This window comes from Castor canadensis, chromosome 13 (assembly GCF_047511655.1).
Source record: "Castor canadensis chromosome 13, mCasCan1.hap1v2, whole genome shotgun sequence".
Taxonomy (NCBI): Eukaryota; Metazoa; Chordata; class Mammalia; order Rodentia; family Castoridae; genus Castor; species Castor canadensis.
This window is the reverse complement of record NC_133398.1, coordinates 3,890,681-3,906,821: the sequence shown is the minus strand read 5'-3', so window position 1 is coordinate 3,906,821 and position 16,141 is coordinate 3,890,681. Positions and strand designations below refer to the sequence as shown.

At 49.0% G+C, this 16,141-nt stretch overlaps 1 protein-coding gene across 1 annotated transcript; it reads right to left on the bottom strand.

Annotated features, from left to right (window-relative positions):
* Positions 1–5,569: 5,569 nt before the first annotated feature.
* On the bottom strand, positions 5,570–8,723 carry LOC109683359 (von Ebner gland protein 1-like). Its single transcript, XM_020159153.2, has 6 exons — positions 8,592–8,723; positions 7,448–7,518; positions 6,796–6,906; positions 6,062–6,163; positions 5,840–5,866; positions 5,570–5,708 (listed from the first exon to the last, which is right to left on the bottom strand). The coding sequence occupies exons 1-5, from the start codon at positions 8,669–8,671 to the stop codon at positions 5,841–5,843; spliced, it is 390 nt and encodes a 129-aa protein (XP_020014742.2). The 5' UTR covers positions 8,672–8,723; the 3' UTR covers positions 5,570–5,708; position 5,840.
* Between the last annotated feature and the right edge of the window lie 7,418 nt (positions 8,724–16,141).

Sequence of the window (16,141 nt, the reverse complement as noted above, 5' to 3'; positions counted from 1 at the left end):
TTGAGGATGTCACATGAGTAGAGTCACACGGTACTGAACCTTCTGGGACTAGCTTCATCTGCAAAGTGGAACACCTGTGAGGTTCTTCCTGTTGTTGTGAGCCAACACTGCCTTTCAGGTGTTGCAGAGCTGTCTCCTATAGACAGCACAACCTGTTCCATAGCCAATGGGGCCAGCGGAGGGACAGCTGTTGGTGGGCAGTGAAGGGATGCCTGGGATCTCTGTGTCTTCCACAGATGTTCCCAGCCCCATGAGAGATGTCCCTTCTCACTGTACATTTGAGGACTAGGAAATGATTGCCAGGTGGGTTCCTGGGCCCTGTGGACCCTGGGGCTGGACCTGAGCCACCACTCTATTTTCGCCTGGCCCCCAACAGGGAGCATGATAGAGGGTTGAGATTCAGTGTCAGTGTGATCATACACCTTCTAGCCAATAGCCTTCCACTCCTGGGTCCTTCCCTGTCCCCAGTTCACGGTGACTCCAGGTGAGTGTCCACAGTCTCCTGTGGGGAGCTGCGATCACCTGATGGTCACGGCCTGGCACTGGAGTCTCCTTCTTTTCTGTGATGGTTTCTGGGGTGAAAACTGGCTCGGGTGGGGAAACTTGGCAGGAAGCACAACTGACTTTGGGGAGGCTGACGTTGGCTTTGGCTCAGTGTCATTGATCTGTGGGTTACACTCATGTCAGCTGCCTCCCTATTCTCCTCCATGAACACCATGTGCTACAGATCATCTCTGCAGACCCCTGGCTTTCAGGTCCTTGATAGCTGCGTCATCTCATCAATGCATCTCATTGGCCCAGCGAACGAAGGGTCCTCAGCTCTCCTGAAACACAGCCAGCTGATGGAATTGGGGTCTCGGATAGCAGACTCGCCCCAGACCCCTCCACTTGTGAGCTCTTCGAACACCTGTCCATGTCCTGCCAGGCTAGCTCTGGTGTCCTCCCCTCACTTAAAGCAGCCATCACCATTTCCCAAGCTTCGGGGCCCCACCCCTGGATACATCAGGCAGGCTCCAGAGAACCCAGGAGGATGTGAAATCCTGGGCCATGGGAGAGGCTGCTCTCATCAACTACTCTCCCGTCACAAGCTGGACGGAGCCACGCCATCAGCCCACGTTTGCATAACATTCTTGAAAGGCCAGGAGAGCAGGAGAGGACGGGGGAAGCGAGCGTGGCTCTGAAGGGCAATGAGGGAGCCGTGCTAACGTTTCCAGTCTTGTTCTGGTTGTGATGTTGTCGTGAAGCTCGAGATAAAAGCTATCATTGGGGCAAATGGTAACGAGCATGCGCGATCCCTTTGTGTTATTTCTCACAACTGCAGGTGAGCCCGCAATGACCTTAAAATAGAAAGATTCATCTAAAAATCAGAATGAGCATGAATACGCTTTTTCAATTCACGTGGCCCGTGACTCAGCAGATCACTCAGAAGAATCCTTCCAACAGGGACAGTCCCACATGTACACCCGTTATGTGTCCAGTGACAACTAGTTCTCCTCACCCATCTTGGAAATGCCACCAAAGTAACAATGGCTCAAAAAATTCCCATGAAATCTTGTAATACTGTAGCAGGGAGGAGGATCAAAAAAAAAAAAATCAGTCTAGGACTGAGTCCTGAGAAAGAGGTAGGGATGGCATAGCAGAGAGATAAAACCTGAGAAATCTGAACACGAGGAAGGTCACGTAGCACCAGGGAGGGGAAAAGTCACATACCACTAGGGTAAAGTACCCAATAAAATTAAATATAACCATTTACGGATTAGACCTTGCTTTTTGCTTCTGCAACCTGCTTGCAAGGGTACATAAGGTGAGACCCCTTTGTTCTCGGGGCTCAGCCTTTGGACATGGGTCCACTGGGTCTCTGCTGGCACAATAAAACGTTGCTTCCTGTTAATTGCCTCAGTGTCCCATATCTCAGCTAGCAACCTCCTGCAACAATATCAGGTCTTAAAAGAAATAAGACATTGATTCTGAGAGGATGTGAACCTTTTTTTTCGGTACTGGAGATTGAATTTAAGATTTTAAGCATGCTAGGTAAGTGCCTACCAGTGAGCTACACTCTCTCCCCAAAGGGAGAAAAAACAAGTCATTTCACATCTTCAGTGAGTTTTTCACACTCTTTTTAGGCCAAGTCTTCTTTCAGGCACAAGGAATGCATCAATGAAGAAAACAAGCCAAAGATACTGCTCTTCTGGATCTCACATTCTAGGTACAAGAGATGAAAATAAACAAAATAGATGAGGAATTTATGGTGTCTATGATCAATGTCTTGCCTGCAGATCCAGAAATACCCTTCATTGCCTGTTCAGTGAAAAGGCATTTCATTTTGTACCTGGCACCATGCTAAAACTTATTAATAGATGATTAGGAGAAAGGGCCTTTCTTTCCACCTACAGGATGCTCCCATTTTTTTCTTTCTTTCTCATTTTCTTGCTGTATACCTTCAGTGGCACTGTGGGGACCATATGGCGTGTTCACTCACACTGACCTCACTAGGCCCAATGGACGACTTCCTATTGAGCTTCAGAAGCGCTCCACTAGTAAGTCCCCCAGTGACTCTTGGGGACTTCCTAGGCCACCTGCCCCTGGATGGGAAGCTTCCTGCTTGCCTGGCCAGCCTGCCTTTCCCTACCTGCTACCCTCTGCACTGACCATGACTGGTATTGGCCTCAGGCAACCCAATAAAAGTCCCCTCATGCCGGAGCTGCATACGTACCTTCTCTCATCATCGGATGAACCATGAAATCTTATGTTAAGGGAAAGAAGCCAGTCACAAAGAATTACATATTGTGTGGTTCCATTTTTATGCAATGTCCAGAACAGGCAAGTCCACAGACACAGAAGCAGAGTAGTTAACGTCAGGACCTCATGGACAGTAGAATGGGAAGTGAGTGCCCTTGGGCAGAAGTAACTTATTAACAGTGATGAAATATCCTGAAGTTAGTTACTGGTGATGGTTTCACAGCCTTGTGAATCAGTGAATCTAGAATTTTAAAGGCTGAAATTTATAGTATGCAAATTACATCTCAATAAATAAATGTGATCATCACCTCCTTAGAAAGGCTCCTACCTCACCATTTTAAGGTGGGAGCCACCATAATGACCCACCAGTGGCTAAGGCAAGAACATAAACAAATCTATGCGGCAAGCCAATGGGGTAATTGATACTGAGACTGTAACATCTCTTCCCGGGAGCAGAGGCGTTGTCACCGTGGTGGCTAATATTAATTAGCAACTTGATTGGATTGAAAAATGCCTAGGAGATGAGTAAAGCACACCTCTGGGTGTCTGTTATGGCTTTTCTAGAGATGATTAGATTCATCATGGGGGCTCTGACCTAATGGATTAATCCCTTTTGGATTCATAGTATAATGGCATTTTGGAGAGGTGCTAACAGGTAGGAGATGAGGTCTAGTAGTAAGAAGTCAGTTCCTATTTCTTGACTTGCTACCCCATTTGTTGTTGAGTTCCCCCATAACGACCCCCAAAGCTATACACTCTTCACCCCCAGGACCTGTGCGTGTGTTGCCTGTTATGGGAAAGGGGACTTTGCAGACGCTGTTTAATTAAGGATCTTGAGAGAGAAATTATCCTATGTCATCTGGGTGTAATCACACAATGGGCATGTGTGTGTGTGTGTGTGTGTGTAAGAAAGAGAGACACACAGAGAGAGAGAGAGAGAGCCAGACATGCATAAAGAAAGAGAGAGGGGAAAGGAGAAAGAAACATTAGGACAGAAGCAGAGGACAGAAAGGAGACAAGATGGTGCACTGATGACTGACTTGGAAGACAAAGGAACAAGCCAAGGAATGTGTTGGCTCTAGCACCTTGAAATGTCAGGAAGCAAATTCTCCTCTGGAGCCTCTGGAAGTAATCAGCCCCACTGAGCCCTTGATTCCAGCCCATGAAAAAAACTGGAGTTAGATGTTTGAACCTGTCTCCATAAAGCTAAACTTTATCTTGTGAGGTTCCTGAGTGCTCAGGAGGAAGGAGGTAGGCAGACCTATTCCCACCCACTGCAGAGAATGCATGTCCCCCAGCTTTCTCCACAACGCAACAAGGCCACGGATTTGGAGCTATTGGTCTTCCTCTGTCCCCTCAGAAAATGAAACAGTTGTCCCCTCTCTTACCAACCACTGCCTTTTCCAGTGTCTGTGTGCACATGTGACCTGACTTGTCTTTGAACAGAGTGTAGGGAGTCCAATTTTTTTTTCTTTTTTGAGACAGAGTCTCTCTATGTAACCCATAAGGGCCTTGAATTCACAACCCTCCTGTCTCAGCCATCTGAGTGCTGGGGTCACAGGTGTGGACCATCAGGGGCCCATCTTCTCAATGGAAAGTGGGATGTGGGGACTCAGAACATGAAGTGACACCACAGTGACTTCAAGTGCTGACTGTGGCTGCTCATCTGGACAAAACCCCCAGTGGAAGCACACCAAGCCATAAAGGTAGTGATGACCACAGGACAGTAGTGGCTAAAAATCAGACCAAAATTTACTAGGGAGGATGGCAGAATTCCTTCATGAGTTGAATTCAAATCCCTTCAAGTCTAAAGGGAGACCTTCTCCCTCCAGCCCTCTAGTGTCATCACACTGACGAGGCCTAACCCTGCAGCCTCGATCAGACAGGATCTCTAGTTCCAGTGTTGCCTGTAGGACAATGAAGGATGGATTTGGACCTGAGGGGCAGGAAATCCAAAACTGGCACTGAATTCAAAAGGCTCAGAGACAAAAAGTTGGGGTGAACTTGTCATAGGTGACCCGCACCCTCACCCACCCCTACTGTCCATTTTTTCTCTCTCTGCTCCCTTTGGTCACATGGTAGAGGGTTGAGACATTGATTGAGCATTTAGCTCTTTATAAGAGAACCTCTCACAGCTATGGATTTTCCATCCCTGTAGCTTCGGGTGCTGCAGATTAGAGCTTTGGGTTAGTCATTCCCCCCATGTGGTTTTGGTTTCTATGACTTTAATTTCCTATAGCCAACTTTGGTCCAAACATGTTCAATGGAAACTTCCAGAAATAAGCTTCATGAGCCTTAAAATTTCACAACACTCTGAATAGTGTGGTTAAACGGCATGCTGAATCACTCCATCCCTCCCAGTGTCACCAGTGTCCATGTTGTATACGCTATCTGCCCCTCAGGTACCTAGGAGCCGTCTATGTTATAAGATCTGCTGTGGTAGTGCCACAGTGTTGGGTTGAAGTGACCCTTACATTGTAGCCCAATGCCGTGTCACTCTGCTCACAGTGCACACACACTTCATCTCCTCCTGTAGGCATTGCATCACCAAACCACATGGGTCCTGTGTCACCTCACATCATCACCCACCACCTCAACCCCCAAAACCAGGTCTTCATGGGCCACACACCTACAGAAACCACCCAAGTTCCCATCCCTGCTGTAGCCAAGCCTCATGCCCTTTGTCCTATGCACTACCACAGAACCAAGATGAGAGAAAGTCTGCCCATCCTGTTCACTGTCCCCACTCTCAGCAGACTCCCTCCCCAACAAAGAGAGTCCAGGGCAGCCCACCAAAGGACGGCATAGACAGACAGCATCACAGGAACTGCTTGCTGAGGCTCTTTATTGAGAACTAGAGAAGGACGTGGAGGCAGAGGGAAGCAGGTGGATGAAGCTAAATGTATTTCATGTTTCTCGGGACACAGGTTCAGGGTGGTGCCAGGAGCAGCTTCAGAGCCACAAGCCTCCTGATCAGAAAGGAAGAGAGAGCCCATCAGGCCAGGTAGAAGCAGGGGGAGGGGAAAGACCACAGGCTTCTTGAAGTCCTATGGACAACCAGGACTGGGATGTTAAGTGTCCCCTGAAACTGATTCCTTACCCTAATTACTTCCTGGAGAGCAGATTTCTGTCAAAGAAAGAAAAACATGATTCAGAAGACCACAGGAATTCAGTCAGGTCCCAGGGCCCTCCATTCGCCAGCCATCCCCCATGACCCCAGAAGGGACAAAGCCAGGATGAGATGTAGCCTGTGCCTGTGAAATGACTTGGTGACTTTCCCTCCTGTGGGGCCTGAGGGAACTCGGCAGGCCAATCTCCTTACCTCTTTGCTGGGGGATGATCATATTCTCCGAGTCGAGTCCTGTAAATCCTGAAAACTCCTTGAAATCCTTCAGGGCTTCCTGGTTGATTTCCGGGTCTCTGCCTGTAGGTAAGGCCAGGGGAGACAGGAGTGAGGGCAGCAGTCTAAGGAGTTGCTGACTTATCCACCCCAGCCTAGAGGGCTGACCAACTGCAGAGCTGGGGAGAGAGATCTCACCCACCCACAAGAGGGGGTGGGGCTTGGAGGCCTGAGGCTGAGAGGAGAGCCTGGCTAGGAAAGGAGGACCAGGGGGCCATGAGTGTCACACCAGGTGCCCTTGACAGCTGACCCGGGAGCCATGGCGGACACCCTCCCTTCAGTATACACCTGCACCTCTCTCTGGATAGGAAAGAAGTGGCAGGATCAATGCCAGCCAGGGAAGCACATCTTCCTGGGGCTCGGGGCACCGTACCATCCCACTGCTCTGTGTGTGTACCTGCCTGGCCCTGGGGAGAGCACAAGAGGCCCCAGGTTTTATCTTCAGGCAGGAAAGCCACTGACACCCACTGTCTGCCTGGAGGTGGACTTTGCATTCCTGCTTCTGTTTCCATTCCCATTCTGCCCTCTGCTGTCCACTCCCCCCCAACAAGAACAGTGCTCAGGGATGTCACTGAAAGGTTTGTCCTCATTGAGTCCTTGGCCCATGCTGTGACAGTGTGACATCTAGATAGAGGCTTCTGGAACATGTGACTCACCCACAAGCTTTGCCATTTGGATCTGATGCCCAGCCAGCTTGCCCACACCATAGAGGATGTAGTGGTCCTCCACATCTGACTTAATGATGTGCACCACTTGCCTGCCCCCATCTGCAGAGGGACAGTGACACAAGTCCTTCAGGAAGGACTTTAAGGAAGGCTCCACACCCGGCCCAGAACTGCCAGTTGCCCAGGGCTCCCAGGCTCAGTTTCCTCCCCAGGCCAGAGCCCAGTCAATGAGGTCCCCACTTCCCAGGGACCCAACACACCTGAGAGATGGCTACATCCCAAGCCAATGTCCCATAAGCGGGCTTAAGGTATGACATTGACAAGTTGCCTCTGGCCAACTCAGCCACCAGCTGCCAAATATAGACCTGCTCCTGATCCCTGCCTGGGGCTCAACCATAGCCCATGGGAAAGAGTGGACAAGTCCAGTCTCCCCCTGGGGACAAACACCACATGTGGTGAGATTTTTGATGTCCGGAATCAGATCTTTAAGGCCAATAGACAGGTGGGAGGGAGATGAGTACATAATAGAGATAGAAAGGAGACAAAGGTTTGCAGACCAAAAGGTCACCCTGAAAGGACCCTGGCTGGTCTCCACTGTCCCGCAGGTGATAGGGATGCAGCCCTCACAGGCTCTGTGACTCACAGGCTGTGTATTTGCCAGGCTCGTCGGTTTTCTCTAGGACGGTGGTTATCTCCCGGCATTGACCTGAGATCCTGGAAAAGGAAGTTCTGTCAGTAATGCTGCCTGTCGTGGGCTCCTGTACCGTGAACAGCCACAGTGCAGCCCTAGGAAGCATGAGCTTCACCACATCTAGATTCAGGCAACAGCTGGCCTTCCATGTCACACTTGGCAGTCCCCTGAGTACTGCAGTGGCCAGAGCTCATGTCGTACCTATAGACGGCTGTACTCATTACCCACTCCTGTTCCTTACCAGAGGGATCCTGGGCTGCAGGGTCTGCAGACATCATTCCTCTTCCTGACCCTTACCTTGTCCTGGTCCTCTCCAGGTGGCCTTTGTCTCTAGAGACATTCAAAGACCGGCTGCACATACACTGACACCTGGCCCAGTGAGTAAAAGTGTCAGGGAGTCTGTGGGGGAAAACCGAGCTCCAGTGTTGGTGACTGCCTAAGGATTGATTGCTAGGACCAGAGCAGAGATCCTGCCATGCTGCTCAGGTGGGAGTCACCCACAAAGATGTGAGATGAGATGCCCAGGTGGAAGCCACAGATGGGGAGCCACACAGGTGAGAAGTCACACAGGTAAGCCACACAGGTGGAAAGTCACACAGGTGAGAAGTCACACAGGTGAGAACCCCACAGGGATTTCAAAGGTGTTCATGCATTATTTAACAAGCCTTCTCCCAGATATCTTGCACCCCATCTTGGTCATTCAGCAAGCCCCATCTCTGCAGATCTCCAAAGCAGAAATTTACTAGGCTGGTTACAGGTATAGGATTCACTTGGCAGAACTGACAGCTGTGATTGTTCTGGGAGTGACACACCAATCCCTAGAGGGCCTTGGTGGTTGACAGATGTTCTGCCATGAGGGGAGAAAATGGGAAACACCTTTCCCAGCCCACAAGTCATTCTAGCCACCCTGTCCTCGGGACACCTCCCAACCAGGCACCCTCAGTGTCCTTGTGCTTCTGAAGCTGTAGGTGCCGAGTGTCCCAGAGGCTGTGCAAGACGAGCAGCACAGTCTGCCTGCCGACCCAGTCCCTGGCTCTCCTGCATGGGCAAGCAAAGGCCAAGCAGCCCCCTCGCCTCATGGCCGGCAGACACTCACCGGGCAGTGAACTTGATTTCTAGGCTTCCCTCCTCCAGGATCTTGACAGTCATGGGGGTCACAGACACAGACTCCAGCATCTTCCCAGGAATCCCCTTATCTGATGCCACAGCCTTCAAATACCATGTGCCTGAGACCTATAGAAGGCACCTGTCCATCAGGGTTCGGGCAACCTTCCATGGATGCCCCCTTCCTAGTCTGTAGCCCCAGAGTGTACTTTCACCTGGAACATTCCCTGTCCCCCTGCCCCTCAACATCATACGCTGCTATCACGAGGCTGAACCGAGTCCCAGGAAAACGTGAGGGGTGCTGGACTTCCCCACCCACCCCAGCCCCTTTGAACCCTGGCCTATCTGGACCAGACACCCTGTACTCTGTCTAACATCCCTCAGGGCAGGGGTTCAAGGGCTGTCTTAAAGTGAGGGTCTCCTTGGAGAGAGGGGAGGAATGGAGCCTTCGACCAGCAGTCTCAGCCCCCCTGCCCTGCAGCCCTCCGGCCCATCTGATCCTCACATCCTGATCCTCCTCCACAATTGGGAGGGCCTGCAACTGCAGGGCTGCAAAGAGACCCAGACCAAAGACCAGGAGCAGGGTTTTCATCTTGGGGTCTGCACGCACGGTCACCCAACAGTTCACTTGTGAGGCTGGGAGAGGCTGTGCTGGGTCCTCACACACCTGCCATTTATACTGCTTAGCCCCGCGTCCCTGGGGAACTTGGCACAGAGGACCAACCTGTCCCTTCCTGGCCATAAACCATGGCCAGTTCCGCAGTGGAGCAGATGAAATGTCATCATTGTTGGAAGTTGCTGAATAACAGCGCCCATCCCCAGAGGATGCAGGACAGGGCAGCTGTCCAGAGCAGCAGGCCTGCAGACTGTGCCTGGCAGGGAAGTGAGTGTGAGTGGAGGTGTGCGACCTCCCGTGTGGGGAGCCGCCAGGGAGTGTGCAATGGCAGTGACCCCTCAGCCCACCCGCATTGTCACACGGTTGGCCGACATGCATGCTTCACAGAGGATGCTGGTAGGAGTCAGAGCACCCTGGGATCTGTGGCCATCTTGGTGACTGTCCTGTCCCTGGGAAGGTCACTTAAGCTCAGATTCATCCTAAACCCATGCTGTGTGAACATGCACACGCGTGCATTTAAAGAGCATGAGCACCTTGCCAAGCAGAGTGTGCACAAGGCCCTCTGCTGCATACTCAGAGCAGCAATGGGTCAAACCCCGAGAACCACAACAGGTGCATGTGTACACACATATGCACACACACATGTACATAAAATCAGCAGTGGGGAAGAAGAAACACGGGTTGGTGAAGGGGCTGAGGCCACAGCCCACTGGCAGCTAGCCCTGAGACCTGCAGCAGGCCAGGCATCCATCTTTGGGCTGAGTGTTGAGCCCCCTGATATCAGAAATGAGCCGAGAAGCACTTCCTATAGCAGCCCAGGGGCCACAACTTGTCATAACTTAATGGGGAGGTGTGGGCCTTGGAAGGTGAGAGGACACAGACGCAGCCTCCAGAGCAGGTTGCTGGACCAAGCCGGTCTCTGACGGGGTTTTCATCAATCCTACACTTGACATAGTAGAAAAGAACCTTCCAACGTTGGAATACAGAGGAAATCAAGGAAAACAGAAAAACTTGAAGAAACTACAGTGTTAAGAATGCAGTCAGAGTTGCCACCCTACAGCTAGTCATGAAATGGTATTTAGATGACTAATCAGTTCAGTAACTCCACAAGTCAGAAATAAATCCACAACCCCCACCCCAGAGAAGCTAGAACACATGAAGAATAGGTTAAGAGACTCCAGCACGTGTATAATAGGAGTTCCAAAGAGAAGCATTTTAAAACATCAGAAAAGAAATTTAATACATCACACACACACACACACACACACACACACACACACACACACACACACACAAAGGTAGCACATGAGATCCACTAAATACTGTTTGAGAAAGTGAGAGGGAATACAAAGGAGATGGGTTTGAGGGATTATAACAGGGAGGATGAAAGTGTTCAAGGCATAGTATATACATCTATGAAAATATCACAACAAACCCTCCTTGTAGAATTAAGGTATGCTAATTTTTTTTCAAAAAAGAAACCTAACAGCTTAGAATTAAACCCCAGAATGAAAAAAAAAAAAAACCATGAGACCCCAGATCTAAGGTAGGAAGCAAGTAATGCTCAAAATCAGGAAATACACTCCTAAACTATTACAGTGTGCTGAAGAACACCCAAGAAAGAGAGAGAAGGTTCTGTCTAAACTTCCAGAAAGAAGGGAGGCATCACTCACAGAGGAAGGAAAGAGAGAAGACAGCAGGTTTCTAACACCAGCAAAAATTCCAGGAGACTGTGGACAAATACCTTTACGAACTGAGGAAAATAGCTTCTACCTTAGAATTTTATACTCAACTCAACTTTAATAAAATTGAAGGTGTATTACTTTTCTCATCACTGCAAGAAAATACTTGACATAATAACTTAAGAGGGGAAATTTTATTTTTACTCGTAGTTTCAGAGGGTTCAGGTCATGATGGTCACTTGGCCCTTGCACTAGGGCAGACCGTCATGGTGAGGGAGCGTGTGGCAAAGAAGGCTGTTCACTTCACAGTGGACAAAGAAGCAGAAAAAGTGAGGAAGGGACTGCAGGGCAGGTGTGACCTTGGAAGGCACACCCCCAGTAACCTACTTCCTCCATCCAGGCTCCACTTCCTGAAGTTCTCAGAACTCCCCAAAATAGCACCAGATGCTGGAGACCAAGTATTCAATGCACAAGCCTGTGAGGGATGTTTCATATTGAAACTATAACATTCTGTTCCTGGCCCCAAAAGTTTCATAGCCATCTCACAACACAAAATGCATGTAGTCCATCTTCAAGAATCCCCATAGTCTTAACAGTTCTAACATTCGTCAAAAGTCCAAGTTCAAAGTATCTTCTGAGAGTCAATGAGCATCCTTAGCTGTACAAATGTATACCTTTACTCTGTACAAATCAAAAAGAGAGTTACATACTCCTAACATACAAGGCACAGAGTAAACATGCCCATTCCAAAAAGAGAAAGGGGAAACTAACAAGGGAACATTGAGTCAAGGCAAACATAAACCCAGCAGGGAAAACATTAAATCCTGTACATCCATGTCTGGGACCCATAGTACATGGTATCGTGATGTGAGCTCCAATGGGCTTGTGTGCCTCGTGCCTACAACTCTGTGGGATGCACCCCACATGGGCTCTCTATTGGGTTGTCTCCACTTGTTGCTTGTCAGATGTCCCATGTTCCTAGCATCTCCAATATCCTGGGGTCTCCACTGCAACTTAGGCTTCACCCTACAGCTTCATGCATTACTTTCTCAGGGGCTGCCAACAAGGATCCTGACTCTGTCACACATTAGCTGGCCTACCAAGCTCTCCATTGAAATCTGGGTGGAAGCCTCCATGGCCCTCCATAACCCTTGCTTTGCATGCCTGCAAAACCAGCACAATGTGAAGGATGCCAAAGTCCATTGACAACTTGAACAGTATTGGGTTCCCTGGGACTATGGCTGTAGTGGCTTCCGAGTGCCTGGGCAGTTCAACACAGTGAAACAAAGCCTGAGGAACTAACTTTTCAGGAATCCCTATGTGAGCAAGGCCCTGGGGAGATGTTCTCTGCTCAGGAAAAGCCTTTCAAATGAGTTCTAATTCACATCCAAGATCCTGCAATGGGTGGGGTCTGGTCAATTCCTGAAATGCCCTCACGCCTCACAGCGTCTTTTCTATGGTCTTGATGCAAACTAGGCTTCTTTTTAATGGCACTAATCCCTTCAGAAACCTTGCCTTCCTTAGCCCAAACTTTGCAGGGGCTTTTCTGACCAAATTGCGTGTTTTTCAAGTCTTTGTGCTCTGCATTTTGCTCCCAGTTCTCACTGTAAACCTGGCTAAAAGTAGCCAGTCACTCACTGCATGAATGGTGGGCTGCCTTGACATTTTCTCTTTCAGATTCATTGTTCTGTCATCTTAAACCCCACAAAGCCTTAGGGCATGCAAACAATGTAGACAAGTTCTTTGCCACAATGTAACACCATGGCCCCTAAGTCCAGTTCCCAACAGGGTTCATTTCATCTGAAACCTCTTGAGTGCAGTCTTTACTGTCTACATTCCTACAGGATCTCTGGTCTTCTGGGCTCCCACCAGAATCACCCATTAAGTTCTGATGATAGCATTCTAGAATTTCTCTAGACTGCTTCTCCAAACTTTCCAAATGCTTCCCACCAATCACTTCCAAAGAATTCTGACTCACATTGTTACAAAGTCACAGCAATGACCACACTTCTGTAATATGAGTTTTCTGTTCTAGTCAGTTTTTCTTCACTGTGCTGCAACACAGGACACATACTACTCAAAGGAAGGAAGAATTTAGAGCTCACAGTTTAAGAGGTTTCAGTTCATCGTGGCAGGGAGGCTATACAGCTCATGTCATGACTAGGAAGTACAGAGAGAAGTCCTGTGCTCGGTGGCTTTCTTCTTTCATTCCATCTGGGTCCCCAGCCTGTAGAATGGTGTCACCACACTCAGGGTGAGTGAGCCCCTGTAGTTAATTCCCTCCGAACAGAACCTCAAAGACACACCAAGAGGTGCGATTCTCCGTACATCCGAGAATCAACGTTGACCATCACACTGAGACTTCTTGAAGCGTTCTTGTAATAACAACTCCTACTCCTCCACTCATTCACCAGATACACCCTGCAGTGTGTCTGTAGTATCTCTTCCCACCACAGAGATCAGGTTGAGTCTGTGACATGATAGGGTGTAGACTTGGAGCTATAAGGGCACCAGGAATCACACATTTTATTAAAGAGAGGCTCCTATTTCAAAGACAGAAAAATATTAATCAAATTGATGTATAGATTCCACTTTATCACTATGAAAATCCCAGTGGAATTTTTTGTTTGTTTTTGCAGACATTTATAAGTGGATCTGAAAGCCAAAAAATGGACAATAAAAAAAGTTGGGGAATATGTGGAGAAACTGAGACCCTCACACTTTGGTAGTAAAATGTAAAATGGTGCAGCCACTGTGGAACTCAATCTGACAGTTCTCCAAATGGTCACACAGAGAATCACCCTGTGACCAGCAATTCTACTTCTAGGCATATACGCCAAGATAAGTGAAATGTATGTCTCCATAAATACTTGTACATGAAGACTTGTAGCAGCGTCATCGATAAACCCCAAAGTGGAAATAACTACCAACTGAAGAACAGATAAACAAAAGATGGTCTATCCTTGGAATGTCCCAAGTCACAAAAAGGAATGACGTCCTGATGCTTGCTGCAGTGTGGATGAGTACAGAAGCATCATCAGGGAAAGAAGTCAGTCACCCAAAACACATCCTGTACCACCCATCACAATGAACTGTAGAGCAGAAAGGAAGCCTTAAGGATAGAAGTGGGTTTGTGTTTCCAGCTGGGCTGGGCAGGGGGTTGGTTGCTAATGGGCGTACGGGACCTCATGGGGTCATGGGAATGTGCTAACGCTGGATTGTGCTGATGGTGCACAGCCCTCAAAGGGACCAAAAATCATCAAACTGTACACCCAAAGTGGACGACCATTATGGGATGTAAATGATAGGTCTACAAAGCTGTTCAGAGGCAGTGATCAGAGGTGACCCAGAAGTGATTCTGTTCTCAAGGGAAGCAAAGGAAGATGAGAACTTAAACTTCCCAGAACTAAAACAGCAGCTGTGTCCAGAATGGCCCTACTGCCAGGAGCTGGGCGGAGTTCAAGTTGAAGGGTTTCACTGAGACTTCAGAGCTTAGTCCCCGTGTAGTTCTGGGACAGCTTCTCAGCAGCCTAGACCCTCAGCCCTCCTCAAAACAAAACCAGGAGAAAGAAAGGAGATGGATCCTGGAAATAGTGGCAGAGAGAAAGCTCTGGCTTTCTGTGGCCTCGGAAGGGTTGTGATTGTGGTTCTGACCCTTGGAAGTTGCCAGTTTTGCCTGGTTCCCCGTTTGGCAGCTGGTGCTAGAGACTTCAAGCGAGTTCCTGCTTTACCTCACAGGACAGTCAAGTCAGTGAAGGCAGAGTGACATGGATATCAGTTGGCTCTATGTAGTACAGGGAACTGCACACCTGTTTGCACCCACTTCCCCATAGGAGGTCCAAGCCAGGTGAAGCCAGCATGACACAGACATCACCTTGGCTCTCCATAGATTCAGAGAACTGCATGCTTATTTGAAACCCACTTCCCCATAGAAGGGCCAAGTCAGCTGAAGTCTGCATTATAAGGATATCAAGGTTGGCTTTCATGGGAACAGTGTACTACACAATCATTTGGAAGTGAGGACTTCCACATTGTGAAATAAGTGTGTTTTGCCTCTGATGCTTAAAGGTCAGTTGCTACAGTTTGTAAGAAACATTCTGTTGCCTGTCAAGGCACCTCTGTTTCTGATGGTGTCGTGGCCATTGTGACCCCCACATGTCCCCTGACTCCTCCCTCCCAGCATCTCCCTATCCTAGACACCCGTATCACTTCAACTGCCCACTGTTCACAATACAGTTGTCCCTAGTTACACAGCTCCCAGGCAGGGCACTACTTGCCTTGCAAGCTGCATTAGCAGCCAGGAGTTGGCTCCCGTGGCTGGAGAGGAGATGCTGGTCCACTGTCCACCGTGTGGAAAGCACAGGGCCTGGGTGCTTCCTGTTTCTACTGGGGCAGCCACAAAGCGATCTCATCCCATGGGGCACCCTGCTGTGGTTCTCAGCCGCCTCTGAATGTTTCTTCTCCTATCCCTGGCCATTCTGACGAATCACAGAGAGAGGGGTGCGTGGCTGGAGAGCAGTCAGACCCTGGAACTGGAAGGATAATCACCCTCCATGAGGATGCTGACCTGGGTGGGAGGAGCAAGGAAGGGGCACGGGTGCCAGGCAGCCAACAGGGCCCCCTGGACATCTGCAGGGGGACAGTGCAGAATGGACCTCTGCATTCCTGTGAGAGCATCCTCCCAGTCTCACATGCAGTCCATAAGATGTCCAGGAGAAACTCAGAAAGCACGTGGTGCATGGGAGGCAAAGGCCACCTGACGGAGGTTGTGGGGCCACAGATTGAGTGGGAAGAAAAGGGGCTGGGGAGGGACTGCGGCAGAGACATGAGTGACTTCCAAATTAACTCCATGCCAGCCACCCAAATCTTAGGGAAGTTTGGGGTTAATTTTCATTTTCTTAAGTAAGTTTATCTACAGTGCAAGTATCTTATGTTCTACTTAGTGCAAACAGCCTTTTCCATGTTTAATTTCACAAATAATCAAAAAGTGTTGAAACTTCAACGCTAGGAACTGAAAATGCTCTCCACAGTCCCCATGTGAACAGAGCCTTCTGTGAGCACTTTGGACTATGATGTATCATTTGATAGACAATAACCCAATAACCCAGAGCTAAAAAAAAAAAAAAAAGAAAAAAAACCCCAGGAAAACAGAGGAAGGAGAGATATCATTTTAAAAGGTGGGCAGTTGAGACCTGGTGTATCCCGTGACATGGGGTGGGTGAGCCTGTAGGGTAGCAGGGCCAC

Excerpts from the sequence above, each read along its gene's own strand:
- LOC109683359 (XM_020159153.2), bottom strand. The coding sequence starts at position 8,671 with ATGCTGGAGTCTGTGTCTGTGACCCCCATGACTGTCAAGATCCTGGAG. Across the intron at positions 6,907-7,447 it reads GCCTGGCAAATACACAGCCT|ATGGGGGCAGGCAAGTGGTG; the intron begins GTGAGTCACAGA and ends GTCCCTCTGCAG. Across the intron at positions 5,867-6,061 it reads GATCATCCCCCAGCAAAGAG|AAATCTGCTCTCCAGGAAGT; the intron begins GTAAGGAGATTG and ends TTTCTTTGACAG.